Source organism: Mytilus trossulus, chromosome 2, assembly GCF_036588685.1.
Source record: "Mytilus trossulus isolate FHL-02 chromosome 2, PNRI_Mtr1.1.1.hap1, whole genome shotgun sequence".
Lineage (NCBI taxonomy): Eukaryota > Metazoa > Mollusca > Bivalvia > Mytilida > Mytilidae > Mytilus > Mytilus trossulus.
In genome coordinates, this window is record NC_086374.1 from 96,161,053 (window position 1) to 96,188,029 (window position 26,977).

At 32.1% G+C, this 26,977-nt stretch overlaps 1 protein-coding gene across 1 annotated transcript; it reads left to right on the top strand.

Moving 5' to 3' along the window:
- Positions 1–2,443: 2,443 nt before the first annotated feature.
- Positions 2,444–26,794, top strand: LOC134708446 (uncharacterized). The gene is made up of 7 exons (XM_063568969.1): positions 2,444–2,563; positions 11,118–11,507; positions 11,941–12,003; positions 13,545–14,231; positions 21,410–21,587; positions 22,371–22,465; positions 25,398–26,794. The coding sequence occupies exons 2-7, from the start codon at positions 11,180–11,182 to the stop codon at positions 26,702–26,704; spliced, it is 2,658 nt and encodes an 885-aa protein (XP_063425039.1). The 5' UTR covers positions 2,444–2,563; positions 11,118–11,179; the 3' UTR covers positions 26,705–26,794.
- The last annotated feature ends 183 nt before the right edge of the window (positions 26,795–26,977 follow it).

A 26,977-nucleotide genomic window follows, 5' to 3' on the forward strand; every position in this document is an offset into this window, starting at 1 on the left:
CCGAAACTATACCGACTACGTCGGAAAAACCGATCATTTGCACATTTCTTGTGGCTTATTGCTATTAATTGAATGAGCCTTGCTACTATCATTCGTCGTTTATCTTAACAATCATTGGTATCAGATTTACAAAAATATCATGTATATATGTTCCGGACCAATTGCAAGATTTTTAAGTAATTATTTAAACTTGCCTAATAGAAAGCACCATGGTCGTTTATACTTTAAATCTGTTTTTCCTCAAGGTAAAAGTAATCAGCAAGATCATTACAATTCAAGAGAAAAAGACAGAAACAGTTTTATCAACAAGAAACGATTGAATATATACACTTTCCGTGTTAGTAGTTTGGGAAAGTTTGAACACACAATATTCGTTATCTATGCCTGATCAAAATTGAGTTCCTATACTTTAGTAAAAGAGGGACGAAAGATACCAGAGGAACAGTCAAACTAATAAATTGAAAATAAACTGACAACATCATGGCTAAAAATGAAAAATTACAAACAGACAAACAACAGTACATATGGCAAAACATATATAGAAATCTAAGGAATAAGCAAAACGAACCCCACTAAGTTATTCTTGGTTGCTGTTTGTCGTTTTTGTTTGCCATTTATAATTTAATCTAAATCAGGCAGTTTTCTCATTTGAATTGTTAACGCTTATTTTGTCAAATCTGGTACCTTTAACAACTTACAATAAACTAGGACAATGGTTCTACTGTTACATATTACAATTAGAACAAACTTAAATAACTCGGAGAGATTTTCATTTTTCAGATCGGCACGAACACACAACAAAAACTGGACATTACAATCGCAGTTACTAAAACCTAGTTCGAAGCCTATTTCAAATGATAAATAAATCAATTTTGTACCGAATAAAAAAAATATCATCTTAAGAAAAGTAGACTATCCCTAACTTTGTTCAATTTAGAATATAATTCTCGACAGGATGAAGAACTTCAATGGGTATAATATTGAAAATGATATCATTTGATGTGTATTTCCTGATTCATCTTTTGTAAGTGGAAATTTAAACTACCCGTGGTCTTCTAATGAGAGAAAAAAAAAAAATTCTATTATGCATGTAAAATGAAATGGTTTATTTTAATCCGTTTTAGCAAAATAGCAAATGTCTAAAGTAAGAGTTACCATATAGTCAGAAAATTTGCTTAAGCAACTTAAAGTTTTGCAGGTGCCACTTTCCGTTTACTCAAATTAGTATTTATTAGTATTTGTATACAGATATTGCCAGTCTCCAGATAATATAATGATCATAAGGTTGGTGTGCAATTTATAAGACAACCCATATCAGAAGACAAGAGCGATGCGATCAAGTAACGTTTTCACTTTTAAAAGTAATAAAAAACTATATAAATGTACAAATGTACACAGGACTATCTTTTAATGTTTACAACTGCATTGTTTCTCTTTCATTTCACAAAACATTCTTTTCATATTTTTTTAATCCGAATCTTATGATACCATTAAACATTTGTGCTTTTAAGTGTTAATGTAGACATATTGCAGATTTGGATTGTTGTCCGTTGGTGGGATTGATGTAAAGAAAATAACACACAAACACATAAGTTATAGCTAGTTTTTATCATTGATATATAGACCATTGTATATCTCTGTCGGGTTCAATATGTTTTAAATGTTCTTGATCTCTTTAAACATTAATAGTTAACCTCTATATAAGACTATTGAGCAAAGTGTTCTCCAACGAGTGTTTGGTCTCGAGCTTGGGCTTATGGAAGCTAGTTCACGGAAAACAGATAAAGTTTCCACTATGTACCAATAGACTGGCCTATATAGATGCGTGATCGACTACAATATGCATTTTACCTATAGTAGAAAATGTTTATACTACAAATGTGCGTATGTTAAAAGGATGGTATTTCATAGACTTACATAACATTGAGTTGAGGTGCAAAAAAGGTTATATCTCCAAATGTTACGAATACAAATTGAGCCTGCCCAACACTGTAAATTCATGTATGCTGAAATATCCTACAGCTGGTTTACAAACTCGACTCGTGTGAATTTTCTATGGATTAATGTTAAAATAGGTTTTTGCAATGTGTGTCGACTGTCTTACAATCCTACAGTAGAAGATCGTGTCCGAATCATTTCAATCCATTATATATATCCTTATTTATATATTTTCTTTACAGTAGAAACGGTTACCTATGACAACAACAAATACACTTTCGTTTGTTCCATATTCAAATTAAATTACAGATTTGTAAACTGAAAAGAATTGACAATCATGTTTCGAGTGGACGTAAGGCATTTACATGTAAATAATTGTATATTGGTTAGATAAAATAATTCACCAACAAAATGTTATCCCCTCATCGTACCTAACATGTTGTTACGTTGTAAGATGTCAACATAAAAATGATGTCCCTAATCCGTCATTCATGCTTGATTTCACTTAACGTTAACCTGCGTACAGTGACTGGAAATATACATTTTAAATCTATACAAAATGGCTTCTTTCATAATAGTGAAATAGGAATAATGTATTTATAAGATTAACTGATGTAAAGTTTCTGTAAGTATATGTCTCAAATCATACTAATTTATTTCTATTAGCTGAAACATTTGAAAATAACATTTCTTTTTGTTTTGACGTCATTTTATCCATCATGTGATTACAGCTTGGTGGTGAGCCAACTTCCGCTGAAAACTTAAAAATCAAATAGATTAACTATGAAATTTCGAGAGTATTGGAGTGTTTTAATAAATGAAAATAAATGTATTTGATTATTTTGTTGGGTTTTTGTGTGAATGGTGGTTTTTTTTTCGTACTCAGCAATGAGCTTGAAATGGACAGGAAAATTTCGTCAAGTCATACATTGTCATATACATACATTTTATTTATGGTACAGTAACAGGTAACAATAACATTATTAACCAATTGTTGTTGTAAAAAGTTGTAAACATGTTCATAGTATTAAAAGATGAGGGGATATTTGGGAAATTGCGTAATAATATACGGCACGCCATAGAACAGACAAAGGCACTGAAAATGTTCAGAGAAGCAAGGTGCTCTGGAGAGAATGCAACATGATTTTCTCTATTGTTTTACACCTGTTGTATAGCCAACTTTTTTTTTTAAAGCATTAAGATATCTTTATCTAGATGTTTAGGATTATTGCTAATACTGTACACTTTTTGTCTGGGTTTTTTTCAAATCTACTTTAAATGTTTCTTATTATTTTATAAATTAGGGCATTCTACCACGCCTTACTAATAACTCCAATTATAAATTTATATTTGATGAAATTAATAAGATATACACCAGAATTCGTTCTGTGGAATATGAAGATAGAAGTGACCTGCAAAAAAAACAGTCTGCAAGTAGTGGAAGTGTCCTCTGGTCTTGAAACAGAAGTACAAACCTGTCGCATCTTCTCGATACGTCTCCCTTTTAAATTATTTCTTTCAAATATGATAACACACATATGGGTCTCTGAAAGAAGCAGTTATTAGATGTCAAACAACTCATATAACAATCATGCCTACTCAATCAGTGAACAAGGCCATTTTTATGGAAAGCATATTTCGTAACTATATACAGCTACATGTACAAATATACCTGTATATTTATAAATGTTGTGTAACATCATGTTGTAAAAAAAATGAAACATGACAATATTTACACCATCGCATGAAAATTCCTTACGGATGTCCACTTAACGTGATTTGAGAGAGAATGATGAAGTAATTTTGTTAAACTGGCATGCGAAAATGACGAACAGACTTTTAACTACACGTTTCATCTGTAGGCGATATTGTAAATCATTATCCCAATTGATTTGTATTCAATATAAATTAACATAACTAGAGGTCGGTCATTTAAAGACGTATCAACCGTAGCATATACGTTGACGTATCCGCATCTACAGATATTCCAAAAAACAGTATATGATCCCGAGCTTTAATTTTATGTACTTTCAATAATGCAAATCGGGGACTGATTAATTTATAATGCAGAAATTTACAAAGCAATAAGGAAATATCGAGTTTTTGTTGAATATGTAACCCTACTTTTAAGATATTCCGGATAGTTGGAACAGTTTACAGGCATGATAGGAGTGAATACGGTATGTGTATGAACTTGTGCTCACGGAGAACTAAATTGTCAATTGACAAATAGAGTGATACGCAGCACTTTCTATTACCTTTTATGATAAAATCGCAAATGAACAATATTCAAAGTTCCTTATATGCATATAAGTATTACATTAATGATTTGATTTGATTTTTTTTTTAGTTTATTCGTATAAGATCGTGAAATATTTTTTAACTAGAATACTAAAGGATTGTGTACGATATTCGTGTACCTGCCCTACATTGGCTCCTTTTTAAGGGCATGTAAAAGAAGTTGATAAAACCCTTTATATTTTTTTTTACAAAACACCACTATTACAAATATTGAAAGTGTATGTTTGATTGTTTCGAAGAGATTCCAATTAGTTTTGTTTTAATTGAAGTATGGTCTAATTAATAAGCTCGGGATCACATTATATTTTTGATATATCTGCAGATGCGGATACGTCAACGTATACGATACGGTTGATACGTTTGTAAATGACCGACCTCTACTAATAACACATTGGGTGTCATTTTAAAAATGCTCGCTACTGTTTCAAAATAACAACCTCTTTAAAGGACTAGCTGCTATTGGTTGATGGTATATATTTTAAGGAACTAAAAAAGTTGGAAAAAATAAGGGTCTATGTGCTTGTTTTCGAAATAAAACCTATTAGATTAATTGATTGATTGTTGGTTTCTTAACGTCGAGTGGCAAATATGTTATGCCTGTTAAGGACGAGAACAAGTTAACAATTAATACAATAGGTACATGTAGGTCTTGTAATAGGCGCCATCCGAGTTGATGGTCTGGGAAATTTGGACTGCCACTAGAAAATGAGGATATATTGTATAGGGACAGGAATTTTGCCTTGCAGCAGACGACTAACAGACCCCTCAAATAGTTGTTGCCAGGGTTATTTTACACGAGGCATCGGATTTAACGTCCCCATTCAGAGAGGACGTGGCTGCAAAATTGATACATCCCGCAAAGTCAAACGGACGCGCCACTTTAGCAAGCATTTTACTGCCGGTCGGAATAAGACCAAATGACCATATTTCTATTCCCCAGTTACCTTGGGGGAAGGGGGACATTATAAAATTGGCGGGAAATGATTCTTCCAAGATTTTTCTTTAAAATTGACGCCTTCTCTTAAACTAGCAAGAATTACATTTTTCCAATATAGATTTTTAAACTATATGTTTTAAAATATCTGGAAAAAATGCAACACAGACAGGACCGAACATCCTTACAGACACAGCAGTTGACACAATTGACACAGACTGGGCCGAAAATCTTTACAGACGCAGCAGTTGCCATAATTGACAGAGACAGGACCGAACATCCTTATAGACACAGCAGTTGCCACAATTGACACAGACTGGACCGAACATCCTTACAGACGCAGCAGTTGCCAGAATTGACATAGACTCTCATAGACCAAACATCCTTATAGACACAAGAGTTGCCACAATTGTCACTGACTGGACCGAATCTCCTTACAGACACAGCAGTTGCCACAATTGACACAGACTGGACTTAACATCCTTACAGACACAGCAGTTGCCACAATTGACACAGACTGGACCGAACATCCTTACAGACATAGTTGCCACAATTTTACACAGACTGGACCGAACATCCTTATAGATACAGGAGTTGCCACAATTGTCAATGACTGGACCGAACATCCTTACAGACACAGCAGTTGCCACAATTGAAACAGACTGGACTTAACATCCTTACAGACACAGCAGTTGCCACAATTGACACAGACTGGACCGAACATCCTTACAGACATAGTTGCCACAATTTTACACAGACTGGACCGAACATCCTTACAGACACAGCAGTTGCAACAATTGACACAGACTGAACCGAACATCCTTACAGACACAGCAGTTGCCACAATTGACACAGACTGGACCGAACATCCTTACAAACACAGCAGTTGCCACAATTGACACAGACAGGACCGAACATCCTTATAGATACAGGAGTTGCCACAATTGTCAATGACTGGACCGAACATCCTTACAGACACAGCAGTTGCCACAATTGACACAGACTGGACTTAACATCCTTACAGACACAGCAGTTGCCACAATTGACACAGACTGGACCGAACATCCTTACAGACATAGTTGCCAAAATTTTACACAGACTGGACCGAACATCCTTACAGACACAGCAGTTGCAACAATTGACACAGACTGAACCGAACATCCTTACAGACACAGCAGTTGCCACAATTGACACAGAATCTCAGATTCATAACATACTAAAGTATTTACAAGATTCAAAAGCCATATCTCGCTACCTTTAAATGGTTATGTATAGTTTCAGGAGTTTTCATTTTGAGCGTATTTTAAGCCTGAACGCACACTACATTACCGCTGCTTTGACCTTTTTTACATACTAAACTGGCTGCTAATAGCAAATTGTTAGTTCAATTTACATTCCACTTTTTTAATGTTTGACAAAAACAAACACTGTAGGCTGTTATCTGCTCGTTGGTCAGGTTGTTGTCTCTTCGACAAAATGATTTAATCATTATACATAATGACCAATTTTTCTAGGCATTTTACAAAATGCTTGAAAATACTGAAAGGCATTTTACAAAATCCTTGAAAAAATTGAAAGGCATTTTTTCAAAATACCTGAAGTAGTTTCTAGAATAAAATTTTAAAAAAAACCCAATTGAAAGCTTTGGACCCGAGCTTTGGACACCGGAGCAGTTTTATTTATCATAACTACTGAATTAAAAAAGAAGAGTTTAAATAATCAAGAATAATTTTACAGAATTATTTCAAATTCACAGAACTCGATTATTTATAATTTTTTCAAGATGTTTGGATCACAGAGCTAAGCACGATATTTGTCCTGAAATTTAGCAAGTATATATGTTACAGGCATTTTCTAAATTTATGCATTTTGTAAAATTACTGATTTTTCAGGCAATTTATAAAATGCCTAATCTAGACAGGCATTACTGATACAAAATGACTAAACATTCCTGGTCATTTTGCAAAATTACTGATTTTTTTAAACAAAAGGCCTATTTAGTGCCTGTAACATATATGTACTTGCTATAACTCCTTTTCTAATACAACAAACAAATGAAATTTTTTAACGACCTTGACTGGCTATACAGCCCTTGCACGGTCGGTAATTCCTTTTCTAATAGATCTTTCTTACTTATCTACATGTCTACTGAAAACCGCCAGTTTACTGATTGCCTTTTCCCTGTAGATGTCAGTACTTATGGAAATATCTTATTTATAGCAGTGAAACTGTTAAAGATGTAACATTGAAACAAAATAGTAGGAAGGGGCATGTAGAATTGTTCAAACCCCTGCTCATTTTAGTAGACAAAAAACAGATGATTTTTTTTTTTGCAGTATTCACAAGCGGCCTCCGGTTAGATCTAGACGAAGCAGAATTTTAACTAGTTTTTTTCTACTTTATACTCCTGGTACAGGTGTACACTATTTATCAACAATTTCCTTTCATACTATCGTGTTTACCTTGCACTTTCTGTAAAGGTTACAATGTTATTTCCTTATGTACAGGAACAAAACGTCTATTTCATTATCTCAATACACCAATCATACATTCTTATTTTTAAAAAGTAACCACAAGAGGAAAATTATTAAGACTTTTTATTCAACTTTTCATTTAATTAATTCATCGATTTCTAACACAATTATGTACATGCAGATCATATGTATACAACATGTAATACCTGTGGAATGATTTGACAAATATCTTGCCTCGCTAAAACAGATGGAATGAAAGGTCATACATGTAGTAATAAGTTTAATGACAAAGCAAAGATGGATAATTCATACTATTAATGTTATTTTTGTCCATTATAACAACTGTACCATAAAGAAATGATTGTTACGAAATGACCTATATATTAGTTTTTAAAAGTTAAATGAAAGGTCAATATTTTTTTACAGTTTTCGTCAGAAACCAATGTTCCTGACAGGCATATGCTGTGCCAACTTTTTCGCAATTAAAGGCAAATCTAAAGTTAGAAGAGATTAATAATTATGTCGTTCAAACTTAAGATTATTTTTCCCCAGGTGTTCCCTTATTTACTAAACATCTATTTAAAGACATATGTGTTAAGAAATAACTTTAGTTTGTATTCTATGAAGTTGAAAAGCGTTCCCTAAATGATAATTACCGAAAGACGAAAATACTGACTGATTATTTGTTCAAAAGAAATGGAGGATGCAAAGAGATGTTTTTGATATAGACCAGTTTTATAGTATTTTACCGCTGTTCAAGTCTCAAAAATCGAACAAGTAGAACGATTATTTGTATTTATAAATACTAGGTCAAGTATAAAAAAAACATATTTATATTGTGTGGTTTTAAGGTTTTGACTTGGTTAAAAAATGATGACAGTTATTGCCTTATTAATCGAGTTATAAACAAAGGCGCTTTTTTTTTATCATTAAGACCCAAAAATAATGTAAATGTACATTACAGAGATATGCTATTCGTTCAAAAAACGGTATCAAAATTTAAACAAACAGCTCCGATATATAACTACCGCAAGATATGATTCTTTGCAATATCATGTATTTGTTGTTAAATTTTCAAGGAGAGATAGAATCAAACTCTGGGGTAGTGGGTGGTTCTCCTTAATCCACAATACATCAGTTACGGAAATGGTTGGAAATATCATTATGATTGTTTGCTCACCTGGCCCAAAGTGCCTATTAATCTTTTCTAATCACGTGGCGTTCGTCATCCGTCGTCGTCGTCGTCATCAGCTTTTTTACAAACATCTTCCCTGAATCTACAGGGCAAATTTTAATCAAAACTTTGCAACAATCATCATTAAGGTATCTTCTTAAAAGAACAAGTCAGATCATTCCTCCCGCCAACCAAAATGGCCGACATGGCTAAAAGTAAAATATAGGGGTAAAATGCAGTTTTGGGCTTACATCTCTGAAACTAAATCATTTAGAGCAAGTACGCCATGCAGTAAAAAAAAATATCAGATTTTATCTATCCGCCCTAAAAATTTTAGACGAATTAGACAATCCTTTGTTGCCCCTGAATTGGTAATTTTAAGAAAACTTTGCGTTTTTGGTTATTATTTTGAATATTATTAAAGATCGAAATAAACTAAATTAAAACAGCAATAATTTTCTGTAAAGTAAGTTCTACAAATAACGCTGAATGGTCAATATTGTCATTTGACCCCTTAAGGAGTAATTGTCCTTTATATTCAATTTTTATCAATTTTCATCAATTTTTGTAATCTTTTACAAAAATCATTCTCTGAAACTACTGAGACAAATTTAACTAAACTTTAATATTCATTAAAATGTGTCCGTTGACCCCGCCTGCCAACCAACATAGCCGACATGGCTGAAAAGGGAATTATGGGGTAAATTGCAGTATTTTGGTTAATATCGCGGAAACAAAAGCATATAAAGAAAATCGGACATGAAGTTAAAATGTTCATCAGTTTAAGATTTAGCTGCCCTGAAATTTTCAGACAACCTGTTGTTGAGTTGATCCGCTTGAATTGGTAATTTAAAATGATTTAAAAAAAAACAACAGTAAATGAAGGTGAGCGACACAGGCTCTTGAGAGCCTCTTGTTTTAAATTGGACCTGATGAATTCTGACGACTATGTAATCTTTTAATTTAAAACTGCCATTGACACCTGCGTAGGTGTAAAACAATGATTGACTTGGAGTTTTCAATAATTTTTGGCTATATCTGACATCTTGACAGATAATAGTTTGTCAGTTTTAAAGATAGATTGAACCAGGAAGACATTTATCTAAATACAAACATTCTTTATTAATAATAAAGTTACCTTCTCCTGGCTGTACATACGTTGTTTGTACACATCCAATCTATTACATGGGACAGCGGAGGTTTACCTTTTACTTCTCAAGGATTTTCTTTGTTCTATAAAATTAATGCAAAAATATGAAACGATGAAATCAATAAAAATAGTAAATAAAATAGATTGCACTTGTTACATTATACATTTTTTGTCATGTAAATCAACCCCATACTCTTCGGTTTTATAAGTCCCTCTTTATTCGTCTATATTTTCAGTATAGACTTAGTTATTGGATATGTATCATGGGGTGTGTGGTAATGGTGGTGGTGGTGTGGGAATGGGGGGGGGGGGGGGTTGACGGCAACACGTGTATAAAAGGGATTGGGCTGAGGGAACTCACAGTCACAAAGTGAGTTGAACCCTGTAACACAATTTCTATTAATGACCCGTGGAAAGTTTACTAGTCACAAAGTATGTTAAACTGGTAACTTTATATAGATACAGGAATCCAGTCACTTGTCACATTTTTGTCTATTAGTACATGTATATACGAATTTTCAATAGTCTAAAAAGCCAAAAACATAACTACAGTTTAAAAGGCGATAGTGTTGCGCAAACTTCTTTAAGTTGATTAACTGCTGTTAGCTTAATTTCCACTGGCAGATATTTGAGGCATGTTCAGGACTACAAATGTAATTTGCGATGCATCCTTATTTGATAGAGTTCAACATACGTTGTAAAGTTGATATAGGTCAACACACGTTCTCAATGTCATAGGAAATCATATTCTGTCAAGATTAGAATAAGAACTTTTAAATGAACAAAGTACACTCTTGTGAAAAAGTATCACATATATCATTTAATTGGAATCTTTGTAATACATCATATGATTGATATTTGTTTTGTGTTCAGCGACAAGTAGTTCATGAATATTTAGGACGAATAGAAGGTATTTTACTTTGCCGGACCAAGATCAATACTTTAATATTTTAACTAGATATTGTTGAACGCAGTTAAACATTTTGTCTGCGCAGCATTAAGCCACATACGAACCTATGAAATCCTGTGATAATCATTGTAAAATTGTTATATTTGGAGTAGATTGGTTAATAAAATCATGAATTTTAAATCTTTGTGATATTTTCATAATTATTTCAATGAAACAGATATTATTTCTATTTTCAGTTAGAGAAGGAAAAATCTATAACTTTTTACGCAATATATATAAATATATATATTGTGACGTCATGGGCGAAGGAGTGCACCTTCCAGAAGAATATCATGACTTACCAATAAGAATACTTAGCTCTTCAACCAGACGTTTGATGTCAATCCATCTAGATCCACCAGCAGTTATACCGTCTTCGAATGGTGTTCTAGGTGACATGTCTGGTTTGGCAGAATTAGCTGGATTTGAGTTTTGTCATATTCGATACTTCGAAACTAAGTATAGCAGAACGTTTGCTTGTTTAGAGGAATGGGGATTGCGGCATTCGGGAACCCTCGGGAATCTACTCAAGAATTTGGTTATAATGGAACGATTTGACTGTCTTTCTGAAATAAAAGACTCCGTATGTAAGTACCAAATTAAGCATACTATGTATAATATATAATCATATAATATGGTATAAAAAGATATCGATATATTATATTTATTTGTCGCGAAAGAAATGCCAATTGGTGCAAAAGCCAAGCACTGATATATATATGTATATCAATAGTATAATCACAACAATAAGGCAAACCGTTATAACCTATCTATCTTGGTATGTTGAAGGTTTAAAATTCTCCTTCATTTTTTCTATCACATATTCGTATATGCATTTTAATTATTTTGTTATTTTGTTATTTTTTGTTGCTTTATGTTTTTTTTATATAGAATTAATCATCTGTTTGTTAAACATTGAACGTGTCTTTATTTAGTTTCTATTCAAGGACCAAATTAAATCAAGCAATATTAATGCTTATATATAAACTGGCATTTTAATTTTGTACCATTGCTTTGTAGTGAGAGATATAAAAAGTCACATCAAAAGGACAACACAAAATAGTGAGACGGTGTTTAATATCGGTAAGAACATATTTCTTATTTAATGATTTTTGAAGAAAAAAATGTATTTTTAAGAAAAAAATATTTTTTTTGTCAGAGTAATATTCTTTAACACGAGAACAACACGTGGTTTTTGGAATAAATTTCAACTGTTATTTTTCGTATTAAATTATGCCACCAAACATAGTTTTAATGCTTTAACATTTCTTCTATATTTGCTATTAAGAAACATACTGCAATTGTTAAACAAGAATAAGCATTAAAAAAAAGCCAACATTATATATTTTTAATTGGTTCAATTAATAATGAACGATTAAAGAAGATTTGACATTGCAGAAGAAAGAAGAAGCTAGTCTTATAGTACCTATATGAATTTAAAATAGGGTCTGAAAAGGCTGATCCCTCATTTCTTTATTCTATGATTTTTAAAACCGTAATTAACTATTATTTTTGCCAATAATTCTCTCTTCTTTATATATTAGTACCCTAATAGTCTCTATTCTTTATTTTCCCCCTTTATTTTACACTTTCTGAGCATTATGTTCTATCCAGTAACCTCGGTTCTGAACCCCTGTATTTAGAACTAATTTGTCAAACAATGTATGTATTCACTATAAGCTGTACTTGCTTTTTGAATACACTTTTAAAATACAATTTTAATATAGTCAAGCCGTATAAAAGGCTAAATGCAGTCTTTAACAATGAACACGTGTCTTTACGTAAATGACACAACAAACCAACGATGTAAATAATTAAAAGGCATTCAGAATACAGTACTCCAAAAAAGAGATGTGGCTTAACAATGTGTTATAAGCTGAAAATCAATAATTGTAATAATATACACAAAGTGTTAAGTTGTAAATCGATTTGTTCAAAGTGGTCTACACAATGTATAAAGTTGTAAATCAATTGGTGTATACACAATATGTTAAGTTTTAAATCGATAAGTGTCTACACAATGTGTTAAATTGTAAGTCAACGGGTGTCTAGGAATCTACACACTGTGTTAAGTTATAAATCGATAGGTCTACACAATGTGTTAAATTGTTAGTCAATTAATGTCTAGGAATCTACACAATGTGTTTAAATCGATAGGTCTACACAATGTGTTAAATTGTTAGTCAATTTTTGTCTAGGAATCTACACAATGTGTTAAGTTATAAATTGATAGGTTTAAACAAAGTGTTAAATTGTTGGTCAATTGGTGTCTACGAATCTCCACAATGTGTTAAGTTGTAAATCGATAGGTCTACACAATGTGTTAAATTGTTAGTCAATTGATGTCTAGGAATCTACACAATGTGTTTAAATCTATAGTTCTACACAATGCGTTAAATTGTTATTCAATTGATGTCTAGGAATTTACACAATGTGTTAAAAGTTATAAATTGATAGGTCTACATAATATGTTAACTTGTTCGTCAATTGGTGTCTAGGAATCTACACAATGTGTTCAGTTATCAATCGGTAGGTTGAATCATAATAAAATGCTAAAAAACAATTTTTCTATTGTAAACATAATAACCACAGATATTGTTTTACCAATTATAATTGTATTGTAGGTACTATTGATAATGAAAACAATCTTGATTCAATTACTGGATGTAAAACTGTAACATCGTTAAACACAGATCTCAAAATAGTTGGTGAAAACAACTTGTCAGATAATGGTTTGCCATTGCTAAACACAGATAGAAAGATCATTGGTGAAAACAACTTCTCCGATAACTGTTTACCATCGTTAAACACAGATACAAATGTTTTTGGGGAAAACAACTTGTCCGATAACTGTTCGATACAAGAAGATGAAGGTTATAGAACGTGCTCGTTGAACGATGAAGAACTTCAATCCTTAATAAATGGGAACGAAAACGAGGCAGTGAACCTTCAACCAAATGTTGAGAGGACAATAAGTAGAGTTAGTAGCGAGAATACAATAAGTGGAGTTAGTAGCGAGAATACACTAAGTAGAGTTAGTAGTGAGAATACAATAAGTAGAGTTAGTACCGAGAACACATCACACATTACAGATCACAACAGAAATGAAACATCTAAACTTGCAAAAATTACCAATACAGAAGATATAGAGATAAATGTTCGATGTGCAGTTGAAAATAACAATCTCAAAAAGTTAGATAAGGTTGAAGACACAACGAGAAGCATATGCGCAGATGATGGGATTCGTTATCTTCTACCACGTCCAGTCAGTCCAGTTTATGAAGATGATGGATTTCTAACTACGGACGATAGTAAGTTACATTTATATTCATATTTTATCATTTATCATTGTTAAATAACTTCTTATCGTTTTTTTCTGTATCATTTATCGTTAAAAAATGTTTTTCGTTGTGTCTGTATTATTCATCATTGTTAAACTAATGCTTTGTGTAGTCAAATGTATCAGAATAACGAATTCTTCATCAGAATATGAAGTATTTTTTTTATAATTCATAATATAAGATATGACTAAATGAAAAACAATAACAGTTGACACTCTGATATGTAACAACAACAGTTGACACTCTGATATGTAACAACAACAGTTGACACTCTGATATGTAACAACAACAGTTGACACTCTGATAGGTTATATGAACAGTTGACACTTTGATATGTAACATGAACAGTTGACACTTTGATATGCAACATGAACAGTTGGCATATTGATATGTAAGATGAACAGTTGACACTTTGATATGTAAAATGAACAGTTGACACTATGATAGGTTATATGAACAGTTGACATTTTGATATGTAACATGAACAGTTGACATTTTGATATGTTACATGAATAGTTGACACATTGATATGTAACATGAACAGTTGACACTCTAATAGGTAATATGAACAGTTGACACATTGATATGTTACATGAATAGTTGACACATTGATATGTTACATGAACAGTTGACACTTTGATAGGTTATATGAACAGTTGACACTTTGATATGTTACATGAATAGTTGACATATTGATATTTCAAATGAACAGTTGACACTCTGATAGGTAATATGAACAGTCGACACTTTAATATGTTACATGAATATTTGACACATTGATATGTTACATGAACAGTTGGCATTTTGATGTGTAACATGAACAGTTGAAACTCTGATAGGTGATATGAACAGTTGACACTTTGATATGAAAGATGAACAGTTGACACTCTGATAGGTTATATGAACAGTTGACACTTTGATATGTAAGATGAACAGTTGACACTCTGATAGGTTATATGAACAGTTAATATTTCAATAATTATCATAATCAGTAGACACATTAATATGTTACGTATATTTTAGTTATCAGACATTTTTCACCTGAATGGTACTTTTCGGAGAGGGGGAAAATGATACTTGATGTATTGAAAACCACATGTGTTACAAACAGCATGTTGATTCTGATCAGAAAACCGGATCTCAAAAGTGCTTTCTAATAACGAAATAATAACATGATTACGATATTTACAAACATTTCTACCAATGTCGTCACTATTTGGGGAAAAACTTTTTGGGAGGAGTTTTAAGCCATTTCTTTTAGTAGTTGGATTATTTTCTCTAGGGGAAAAATTTCGAATTTCGGCTGTAATTTGAAGCAAACAATAATATCACTAACTTTATTTACTTAAAGACAAATCCTTCTATTCAGATCTACCAATAATATCTTCTTTATATTTTATATTTACTTTAGGTTAGGTAAAAGCTTCAAAATCAGCAAATAAAATAATGGGGTCACCGACCTCGTTTTCGATTTAGAACGCCGTCTTTTTCATGGAATTTGGAAATTGGGACCTCTAGTCAATAGCAGTGTAATATTTTTTTTTAAAGTTGGTTTCCCATAAAACTTGTTTGTTCTGTTAACCAAGTTGTTAATACAAACTATTTTAATAATATTACCAATTTCTGAGGGCAAAATAATAGCGATAAGTTGCTATAATAATTTTCCCGCCTTTATTTATTGTGAAATAACTATGAAAGAATGATGTTTAAAAAAAAATGACCAATAATTTCTCGATGAGTATTCAACAGAATATGCGTTGTATATTTCTAGATAAAATCATGAAATAAAAAGATGGGGTCACCGGCATGGAAAAAGAGATATTTCTACAAAAGGGTTAACAATTTGAAATGGCGGGAATACATTGCGCCAATTCTAATATAACGTCGAAAGCCGTTCCGCCGGTTTTGGGCGTTATTCCTATACAAATTACGGACAACACAGTTCTCGTTATTTGCTGTTATGTTGTTTGTTTGTTTTAAACTACTTTTAATGCATATTAATTTACACGTGATAGTACTTAGAGTTTTCAATCAGTTTCACAGACACGTAATATAAATCCGGTGGTTGGAAAACAATGCGTTGAACAAATGTACACGCGAATGGATTATGCTTCTATTCAACTTATTTAAAGTGCTTATGTGTTGAACAGAAATTCTTCTTAAAATAGTGAATACATTTGTTATATCATTTCATAGTTAAGTCAAAGTATATCTGAAAGACAAGACAGACCTTTGCTTTTGATATCATGAATTCTAATTTCGCGGTTAAGAATGTTGTTCCTTTTTATTTTGATGATAATAACTTAAAATCAATATAAATCTAAGACCCCTAACAATAAAGATCGAGGTGCCGATAATGCAAATATGACTCGGAAAAATCGGACTTAAAAATACCACTTCCAAATGTAGTTTTAAAAAGATTGATTTGTTTATGAACCGGGTTCCGTTCACTATAATAGCGGCTACGTATTATAGATTTTGATCTTATGAACGAGTAGCTAGGCTAGCTGCAATCAATATCTATGTAGCAGCTAGCTTAGGCTAGCTACATGTTAAATAGTCATAAATCTACGTAGCCCTATGTAGCCGCTACGATATTGAACGCAACCCTGATTTTTGTTTAAGTTTAAACGCTTAGATAAATCGATCTACAATTCAAATTGTTTTATGTAGATATCAAAATAAATCTGCGCATGGTCAGTTTAATATATTCTTATAAGTAACTGATTTCAGAGTTTCATCCGTATACTCAAATGATTTGACAGAACATGAAGATAAAAAAAATGTATACGTCGTTTTTTTGCATCATTTTTCTGATAGATAAAGATATGATAGCAAATAATACAAATTTCCACAAGAGACCAATTGACACAGGAACTATTTATAATAGATCACCGTAATGCCTTCAACAATGAGCAAATTTCATAATGCATATAAAGCTATAAAAGGTCCAGAAATAACAAATGAAATACAATTCAAACGAGAAATAACGGCTTAATTTATGAAAAAATAAAAAAATAAATTGAAAACAAATATGTAACACGTTAACGACAACAACGTAATTACAAGCTCCTGACCCGTTTCATTGCTCGACTGATACCGTTACTTATTCGTTCCGTATTCGCTAAATATACGTGTGTTAATCGGTGCACATTTTAAAAACTGTCATTTCAATTGTATTTATTCATTATTATTTTTTTTTATTATTTTCTGTAAATTACTCATCTTCAAACAAAATGACCGTTATAAGTAAAATTATTCTGACATTTCTTTGTTTTTAAAAGGACTTATGTATATAAATCAAAAAGATAATTAATAAATGCAGAAGCACATCTTATGAACCAAATATTTCCTTATTCTATTTACTAAGAGTTTTTTTTTAACGAAATGACCGATTATTTTAGGATTGCAATGTATACTAAATTAAAATCACAAGTTCTAAAAAGATCGTAAATGAGAGATGTTCTTAAAAGATCGATTCAATTTCGTGTAAGTGTTAACGGGGTCTATTTAACATACTACTGTTTTCATCATTCATCCATAGGCATCTATTATGTCAAAATATTCCGTCATATTGCTAGAAACTCAGTCTAAGTATACTCATACAGTTGTCATATCGTGATTATGAATGGAACCTAGTCCGACTTTTTTCTCTCAAATCAACTATTGATTGTTTATGCCCCACCTACGATAGACTAGTAGAGGGGCATTATATTTCCTGCTCTGTGCGTCCGTTCGTACGTCCGTCCGTCTGTCCCGCTTCAGGTTAAAGTTTTTGGTCAAGGTAGTTTTTGAAGTTCTTGTTGCTTATGATATGATCTTTCTAATTTTAAGACAAAATTTGACTTTTGATCCCAATTTCAAGGCCCACTGAACATAGAAAATGAAAGTGCAAGTTTCAGGTTAAAGTTTTTGGTCAAGGTAGTTTTTTGATGAAGCTGAAGTCCAATCACTTGAAACTTAGTAAACATGTTGCTTATGACATGATCTTTCTAATTTTAATGCCAAATTAGATTATTTTACCCGATATCACTGTCCATTGAACATGGAAAATGATAGTGTGAGTTGGGCATCCGTGTACTTTGGACACATTCTTTTTTCATATGCATTCCTCTTTAATTCTTCCACAGGCAGGATTATGTTGGTTTTTTTTTATATAAAAATTGCGCACCTAGTACATAAATATAAAATTTGGCAAATTGGATCATACTCGGGAGTGGTCAAATACAAAAACCTACAATGTTAGAAGCGTAAATGTTAACTTCTCTAGATGGACTTTATTTTACACGTATGCGTCGTTGGGTTACTGATTTGTTGGTGCTTATCAGAAATCTGAATATTATATTTGTGTAAAAATGTAATCGCCTTACACATTCAAAATACGTATGTGCAATTTGCCATATCCATATAGGTACGTAAGGTTTCTAATTCTATAGATACATTGAAATTTGATGACATGATTGATGATTTTCGTATTTTCTTAATGATTTGTGGAAATATAAATACAATTTAAAACCTAGGCTACCAAAGAGAATGTCTCACTAGAACAGATAAATCCATACACGTAGCAAATTATGGAAATTATTTTTATATTATAATATATGATTGGCCAATACCTAAATCCCGGACTTAAAAAAATCGAAATCCCGAGGTCCCGAATTTAAATAAAGTAAAGTTAAAAAGGATTCCCGGATCCCGAAATCCCGAGCTTAAAACACCCGATCCCGGAGTCCCGATAAAGGTCCTACCCCCCTCCATCTTGTTGTCGAGTATCCAGATTTTTGTTTCGTTTCTTGACAGTTGTTAGTGTGCTGTATATATAGTTGACTCTCTTTTGATCATATATTTTATCGTTTGCTGTTTTGTTGTTTGTTTCAGATACACTTAATTCACATAATTAATTTATATATCCAATTCTGGAACATGTCTATTGTATAAAAACAATTTTCATTTTCTTCTCGGAAAATCTACTCAAAACGTTTGTCACTCTCTCAATCGGCTCAAAGAGGAATAACTCTCATTAACGTTTCAAGTTCGCGGAAACCACGACGTCATAAAACGCTGACGGCATAGTACTGTTGCGCTGGTATATGCGCATAAACAATAGAGGGATTTGTCTGACATATATATATATAGACAAAGGTATACGTCAATGAGACAGCAATCGTAAACATAAAAACGCAAAGACATCCAGATTATCACATGATCCCCTACCCCTACACTATTCTTAAAAAATGTAATTTGATTTTAATAGAGAATTTCTTAGATCTGCCAGCAACATCAACCACAGGGACTCGGTTAGCATATTAAAATTTTGTAAATCAATGTTTTTAATTTAATTTTTATTATTTCCTGTCTATTTGCATTACTATAATAACGTATTTAAAGTTGCCATCACTATTTCTTTGTTTTCTGGCAATGTGCAGTTTACTATCCATATCCATATACTTAAAAAACCTAAAGGGATCTAATTCGCCATCTTGAATTGCCTTCCCTACTTTAGATAAAAAATAATTAAAAATATGAATAAATTACTATATACCTTACAACAGCCCTCATTTTCTTCCGAAATAATTCTTCTATAACATGCATATTTTGATTTGTGGATTAACAGAACCCTTATGAAGTTTCAGTTGCATTCGTGTCAGAATATTCAAATTTCCCGGCGAAAGCAACGTATCATTCGGAAACTTCCGGGTTGATGCGTTTACCACAACGATAAATCCTTATAAACAGACGAGTGATGTCCCCTAACTTCATACCTAAGCCACACCAAGATATCCCTCATATAAATTAAATATCAAACAAAAATGTCTTTGAACAGTTAGTGCATGTATTGTTTCAATATCAGATTATCCTCCTATCCTTCTGCCCATTGAAAATATCAAATGATTGTCCCAAACTATCGGGTTGTATTTCTGACATCCTGATATTTTTCAAATCATGGATTTATGCAGTACAACACTTACACTTATATAATCAGAAGAGTATGTATGTATATGGAAAAGGGGCCTTCCGATTGAACTTCATACATGCATGTATGATAAGTTAATATACTTTTTCAAAGTATTACTCCAAGTTGACCTACCAACCGGCCCTCCCCCTTTTTTATATCCTGGTACTGTTAGTAAACCTTATAAATCCCTTTGAACGTGTCAATATTTTTAGTAACTTCTTTATTTTATTGATGTGTCTTCGAAAAAGTCAATGATTTATGTTACCCCGTTTGAAGAAAGGTTCTATTTGTTAACTTTGCGCTCGATATGTAATAATAAATCAAGGGACAGCACTCGTCTGTTTATAAGGATTTATCGTTGTGGTAAACGCATCAACCCGGAAGTTTCCGAATGATACGTTGCTTTCGCCGGGAAATTTGATATTCTGACACGAATGCAACTGAAACTTCATAAGGGTTCTGTTAATCCACAAATCAAAATATGCATGTTATAGAAGAATTATTTCGGAAGAAAATGAGGGCTGTTGTAAGGTATATAGTAATTTATTCATATTTTTAATTATTTTTTATCTAAAGTAGGGAAGGCAATTCAAGATGGCGACTTAGATCCCTTTAGGTTTTTTAAGTATATGGATATGGATAGTAAACTGCACATTGCCAGAAAACAAAGAAATAGTGATGGCAACTTTAAATACGTTAATATAGTAATGCAAATAGACAGGAAATAATAAAAAATAAATTAAAAACATTGATTTACAAAATTTTAATATGCTAACCGAGTCCCTGTGCATCAACTTTTAAAAAAAATATTAAGATGGTGGAGTTAAACTACGTCCCTTTTTTACTACAAGTAGAGGATGGATAAAAGTTTACTATACAACGATTGGTACAGGAAAAGAGCTAACCTCTACGATAAAGAAAATTGATGCAAATAAGAAATAAAAAGTTTTAAAAAATCCCAATGAACTGTATTTTTATAAAGAAAAATATGCATTAAAAAAAATGGTAGCTCCCTTAGAGGAAACTGGTCTTGGTAAAAATACAAACCTTATATAGGGAATTGCACGAACTCCCAAAGGAGCAAGAACGTGTACAGTGACAGGGTAAAAGCTCCTGCTTTGCATGTAGCATCCGTCAGTTGAATAAACGAAACTTCAAAATTAAATGATATATTATTTTATTTTTATTTTAGGGGAAGGCTTTCTTAAGAAATATTCTGCTTGCATTTGTTGTGCTGATGAAAATATAAATCTCGCTAATGATATCATCATGAAGTATAAAGACCAAAAGGCTGATTTCTTCTTGCCTCAGGAAGCATTGCTAGGTGGAAAATACGAATTTGAAACCTTAGCGGAAGTGATAGAAACAAGGTAAATTACCTATTCATTCCAAAACAGTGAAATATGTTTCATGTTTTCCCCAAGCTCCTCTGGCACGAAGAAAAACAGATGTTACAAGCACCAGATTTAATATTGGGACATTGATCATAATTTAAATACACATTTGATATATACTGTATTTATTTCTCTTTCTTGTATCATGTTGTGGAGAGTTGGCTATTCAGACTTATTATCCCTTTTTTGCTTTTAAGAGACGAAGTCATGCACTTTTGTAATGTATATCTTAATATTTGAAAAGAATGCACAATTTTCTTTTGGTATGACCATATGAGAGATGAAGTCATGCACTTTTATAATATATATTTAAATATTTGAGAACAACACATTTTAATTTCATTTGTTAGAATTTAGATATTGAAAAAAATGTAACATTTTATTTTAAATTGAATTCATCTTATGAACAATGTAGAACAATAATTTTGCATTTAAATAATGATCACGGTATCGATAGATTCCTTCTTCCTCAAAACCAAATATTTCCTCATTTCGTTTGGGGTTTCCCGAATAATATTTTCTGTTTAATTTCATTACAAAATAATTTTACATAGAAAGTAAAATGTCTAGATTTATGAATTTAATTTCATTCCTTTCCTATCAAATTGATAGATTCCATATTTTATAAAGCCTTCTCTTGTTTGGTTGTCAATGATTTATCATATTCGGACATAAACCTTTCAATTTTACATCACACAAGGTGACAATTTGCATTTAATTGTCAATTATTCTGTAAGTGATTCATAATATATTTAATAGGTGTGACAGCAGACTTATAGTTATTCTGTCTAAACATTACCTTACCAGTCCTGCTTGTGTATTTGCAACACAGTTCGTCAAGACGCTCGACCCAGGTAAGCCTTTACAATTTACAGAGTAAAAAAAAACGAGAGCCTTATACTAAAATGAAGTCGATGGAAAAAGATAACATTTAAATAGAAAACCGCATAGCTTTATATATAATCGATGAAACCAGAAAAAAATCATAATCTTTAATTTTGTATCATGTCGACGGGCATTGATGCATCATTGCTGTTATGCCGTCGAGAATTGATGCTGCATCACTTTCAATGTCGGAATCTGTATACATAACTAATATTTGTTTTAGAAGTGAAATACTTTTATGTGCATTTCAGGTAACTGCTTCTCTTTTCCAGAATATCTTAGTCATACGGTCTTTGCATGGATTCGTGTTGTATAAACTAAAATTGTTCCAACGGTAGCTTTTGTGGTTTATTTTTGTTGTGTTATCTTCAATTGTTCCTACCGTAGGTTTTATTGACTATTATGATTTTTTATATCTCTTTAAACGATAAGAAAGAATAAAGGGTTTTCAACCGTGTCACAAAATCAATGCATACATTTTTGTATAAAGCAAAAAAAAAACCACGCAAATAGCAAAGAAACATAGCTTTATTGCTGTTCTTCAAAAGAAAATGGTTGGTGCTGTGGAGGTCGCGTTATTAGAGCACCAGCTCCTAAAAATTTTAAAAACATTAAACTTCTTTCTTTCCTTTCAAAATTATGTCAGTTTATCATTTAAGGTCAGAATGACACATCTGGTGTACTGGGAACGCGGTGATTATATGTTTGCTTAAACTTATTTTATTTGATGCCAATAAACCTTTTTTTATGAATTTGAAGACTTCGATTTTAAGGGAGCAAAACATTGTATTATCATACATTGAACAATTCAGTAAAGTTGCAAGATTTCAATCAATGCAAATATCAGAGCCTTAAAGTAGCTGTTGGTACCCTCTGGAATTGAAAATTAGCTATCAACGGTACCAGCAATGACAGGAAACATTGTGAATGGACGTTTAAAAAGAAAAACATAAAACTGCTTAAAAGATTTATTCCTGTTTTGGTTTTGATAAGTAGTGCAGATTTAAAATAACACATTTACATTAATTAGATGTTAATTTTAAAATATATATCTAGTGAATGTATAACATTCATGGTATTAACAAATATAAAGTACATGTAGTATTATAATTAGTTTCATTTCCGGTTGTAAATGTCTAAAAGCAGACAATTTACAATTGTTAAGAACATTGAACTATTTGTACAATGTAATATATGCGTTTCGACTTAAAAGTAAGTTGTTTCTGTGCCATGCCCTCAATATGTTAAAGATAATCGTTTCATAATGAATAACTCTTGCACTTAGTTAATGGTTAATTGTCCTTGGGGAAAATATTGGAGACTAGTTCAACCAATACCATAATGATTATTGTCTGTTTTACTTTTGCATTGTATTCTTGTCTTTGCTTTTTTGTTATAGGTAATTTAATGCAAATATATTTTTTTTTAAATCGATTGATTGAGTTTTAAAACAGTTGCGTTAGTTTTGTTTTAGGAGCATAGTAGGCATCACAAATGTTAAAGTTCATGACAATTATAGGCAAGAATCTTTAGAATTTTAGGTCAACCAAAGCCTTCTGTCGTTTGGACATTAAAATCTGGATCACTAAGATCCAAACATACGCTCTTTACCATTATGAAACAACAAAGGTGTATATATACAAACATAGCTATCCAACTTTTTGTATGTCAGCTTTCACTGGCAAAGTTTCTGGGGAAAATTAAACTTTTCAACTTGAAAAATAATTTTGCTAAGTAAAGCTGTATTATATAGTGATTTATTGTTGCGTCATTTGTTTCATTGTCAGTCAAACCATAAACTGATCTATAAAGTATCTAATAAAAGGCTACATGCAAGGTAAATGCTTAATTTTGTGTAAATGTCTGTCCATTTAATGTGTTTGAACTTTGAACTTTGATTTTACTATTTGATAAAGGACTTTCCGGTTTGAATTTTACTTGGAGATCGGATATTTTTGGCAAATGTACTTTTAAAATGGTTTATCCTTCGCATATATAAAACGATTTATAAAATAAAACCAGAAATACCTGTATTGTAATATTATCGTATACTAGTTATCTCCCTTGAAACGCAAAGTTTAAATGCATACAAAATGTTCGGTCCTAAATTGCCTTCAAATCGTAGTTTTTAACCTTGAGGCAAACCAATATCATTCTTTTATTCATATCTTTACATTTATGTGCTAAAATCCGATGACAAGCTGGGTTTTAAGACATTAATTATAGGGCGCCATTTATTACAATGAATTAAATTAATTTAGGTTATTTTATCAAAAGGTTAACTTAATAAAAAAAATATCAGTTTAAAGGACAATGTGTGCATTGTAGACTTGAAGATTTTTCAGTGGTATTTCCGTTTTTTGTATTATTATTTAACATTTTTCTTATGTTATGCTTTATATATCAACTAAATCTTCAGTATCCTAGAGAAAGTTTCAGTTTTTGAATCATAAGGGTACATTACCATTTTGTGTGTATTTTTTTAACCCCCACCTACTGATGTTCGCCAAAGTACGTACATTTCCCCTAAAAACCGAATCAGTGAAAGTTGATATACAATCATAACCATTGTTATGCGTTATTATAAACAATTGGCAGTTAATTTGATTGTATTACATGAACATAACGATATTTAGATATAAGAAGATGAGGTATGAGTGCCAATGATACAACTCTCCATCTAAATCACAATTCATAAAAGTAAACCATTATAGGTCAAAGTACGGCCTTCAACACACGGAACCTATAAAGGACCACAAACAGTTACTAGTGTAATACCATTCGAACAGGGAAACTAACGGTTTATTCTATATTACAAAAAAACGAGAAACACTTATGAACCACATCAACAAACTATAACTACTGAACATCAGATATGCATATTTGTTTGGTATTTTTCAGATGCTAAACGCAGAAAGATTATTCCTGTACTCCTAGATGAAGATGTATCTTATCCCCGTGTCTTACGTGGAATCAGCTCAATTAAAGCCCGGCGGCTAAAGTTTGGACATGCATTTTGGAATTTACTGAGTTCGTCGTTACGTCTTAAAAAAGTTAATAATGATGAAGAAAATGTAAACAATGACAACAAACACAACATGAACAGTTTTAACAAAACCGATCAATTGTGTGCACACAAACAGAGTGATACAGACCAACCGATGGAAAAGTCAGAACGGAATAATTCTGTCCAGAAACAAATAGATCATTCAAATTCTACGGAAAAAATGTCGTGTGTTCTTACTTATGATTTTCCGTCTGAGAAATCTGTAGCGAGTGCTGCTTGCTGCGATCTTCCAAGTGGTGCCTCAGGAATATGTCCAAGAGAACAATATGCGAGTCTTGCGACTGGAAAGAAAGACAAGAAAAATCCGGGACTTAAAACTCTTCGACGGATTATGAAAAGTTTAAACATCATTGACCGGAAGCCAAAGTTACAATACACAAAACGGTCTCATTCAACAGGAGAGGCTATACCCCCACCATTACACGAACATGTAGAGCCGAGATCACATTCTACTATTGTTCCGCCTACCACATATAGCTCTGATGAACTGGGTCATACATGTTCATCACCTGTTTTTAACATCTGTCATACAGAATCAGAGCTAACACTTTCAAGTGATAGCGATACGTTATCGGGGCCAAATAGCACTAACAACTTGTCAACCTGTGAGTACAGTGAAACTAAAAATAACTTTTCTAATGATTTGCAAACATTGAATAAGAAGAGTAGTACTAATTCGTCAAGTCAATCTAGTGGTCAAAATATTCTAAGCCCCAACATAGAACTGCTATCACCTAAGGATTTATCAACAGAACCGAACAATCTCGATTCTACAGCAAGACAAATATCAAGTGATGATAATGTGATACCAGATACCGGATCTACGTCATATGATACCACGAGCATCTTGTCCGGAATCACAAGTTCAGATAACAATAGTATTGTTTCGAATTCTAGAAAGGCATCGTTAGACAATTGCAGCTATGCATCGTCTTTTCGACAAATGAAATTTGGGAACGACAGTCGGCAGACCTCTTTCGAAAGTAATAGGTCAACTTCGTTTGACGGGAATAGTATGACGTCAATCGAAGACAACATGGCTGCTGATAAACAAACCGGATTTTTATCATGTGAACAAATGGTCAATAGTGACAAGGGAACTAGAAGGAGATCCGGAGTCGTGTTTGAAATTATGCTGTAAATAGTTATGTGTTGCTAAAAAGTATGTGTGTTATTCGTTTCGAATTAAACAGAACGTGGAAAGATATAAATATAGCTATGTATGATAAAAAGTTGAATGGATTAAACAGAAAAGTTTCGAATTAAACAGAACGTGGAAAGATATAAATTTAGCTATGTATGATAAAAAGTTAAATGGCAGATATGTTTATAAAACAAATTCGTTGCAGTCCAACAAATGTAAACTTTTTTTGTTGTGTATGTTAAATTGTAAAATGCTTGTTTGTCACAAAAA

Bases quoted from the DNA above. Each gene is read 5' to 3' on its own strand.
- LOC134708446 (XM_063568969.1), top strand. From the start codon at position 11,180: ATGGGCGAAGGAGTGCACCTTCCAGAAGAATATCATGACTTACCAATA. The intron at 11,508-11,940 runs GTAAGTACCAAA...ATTGCTTTGTAG, and splicing joins TGAAATAAAAGACTCCGTAT to TGAGAGATATAAAAAGTCAC. The intron at 21,588-22,370 runs GTAAATTACCTA...TATATTTAATAG, and splicing joins GCGGAAGTGATAGAAACAAG to GTGTGACAGCAGACTTATAG.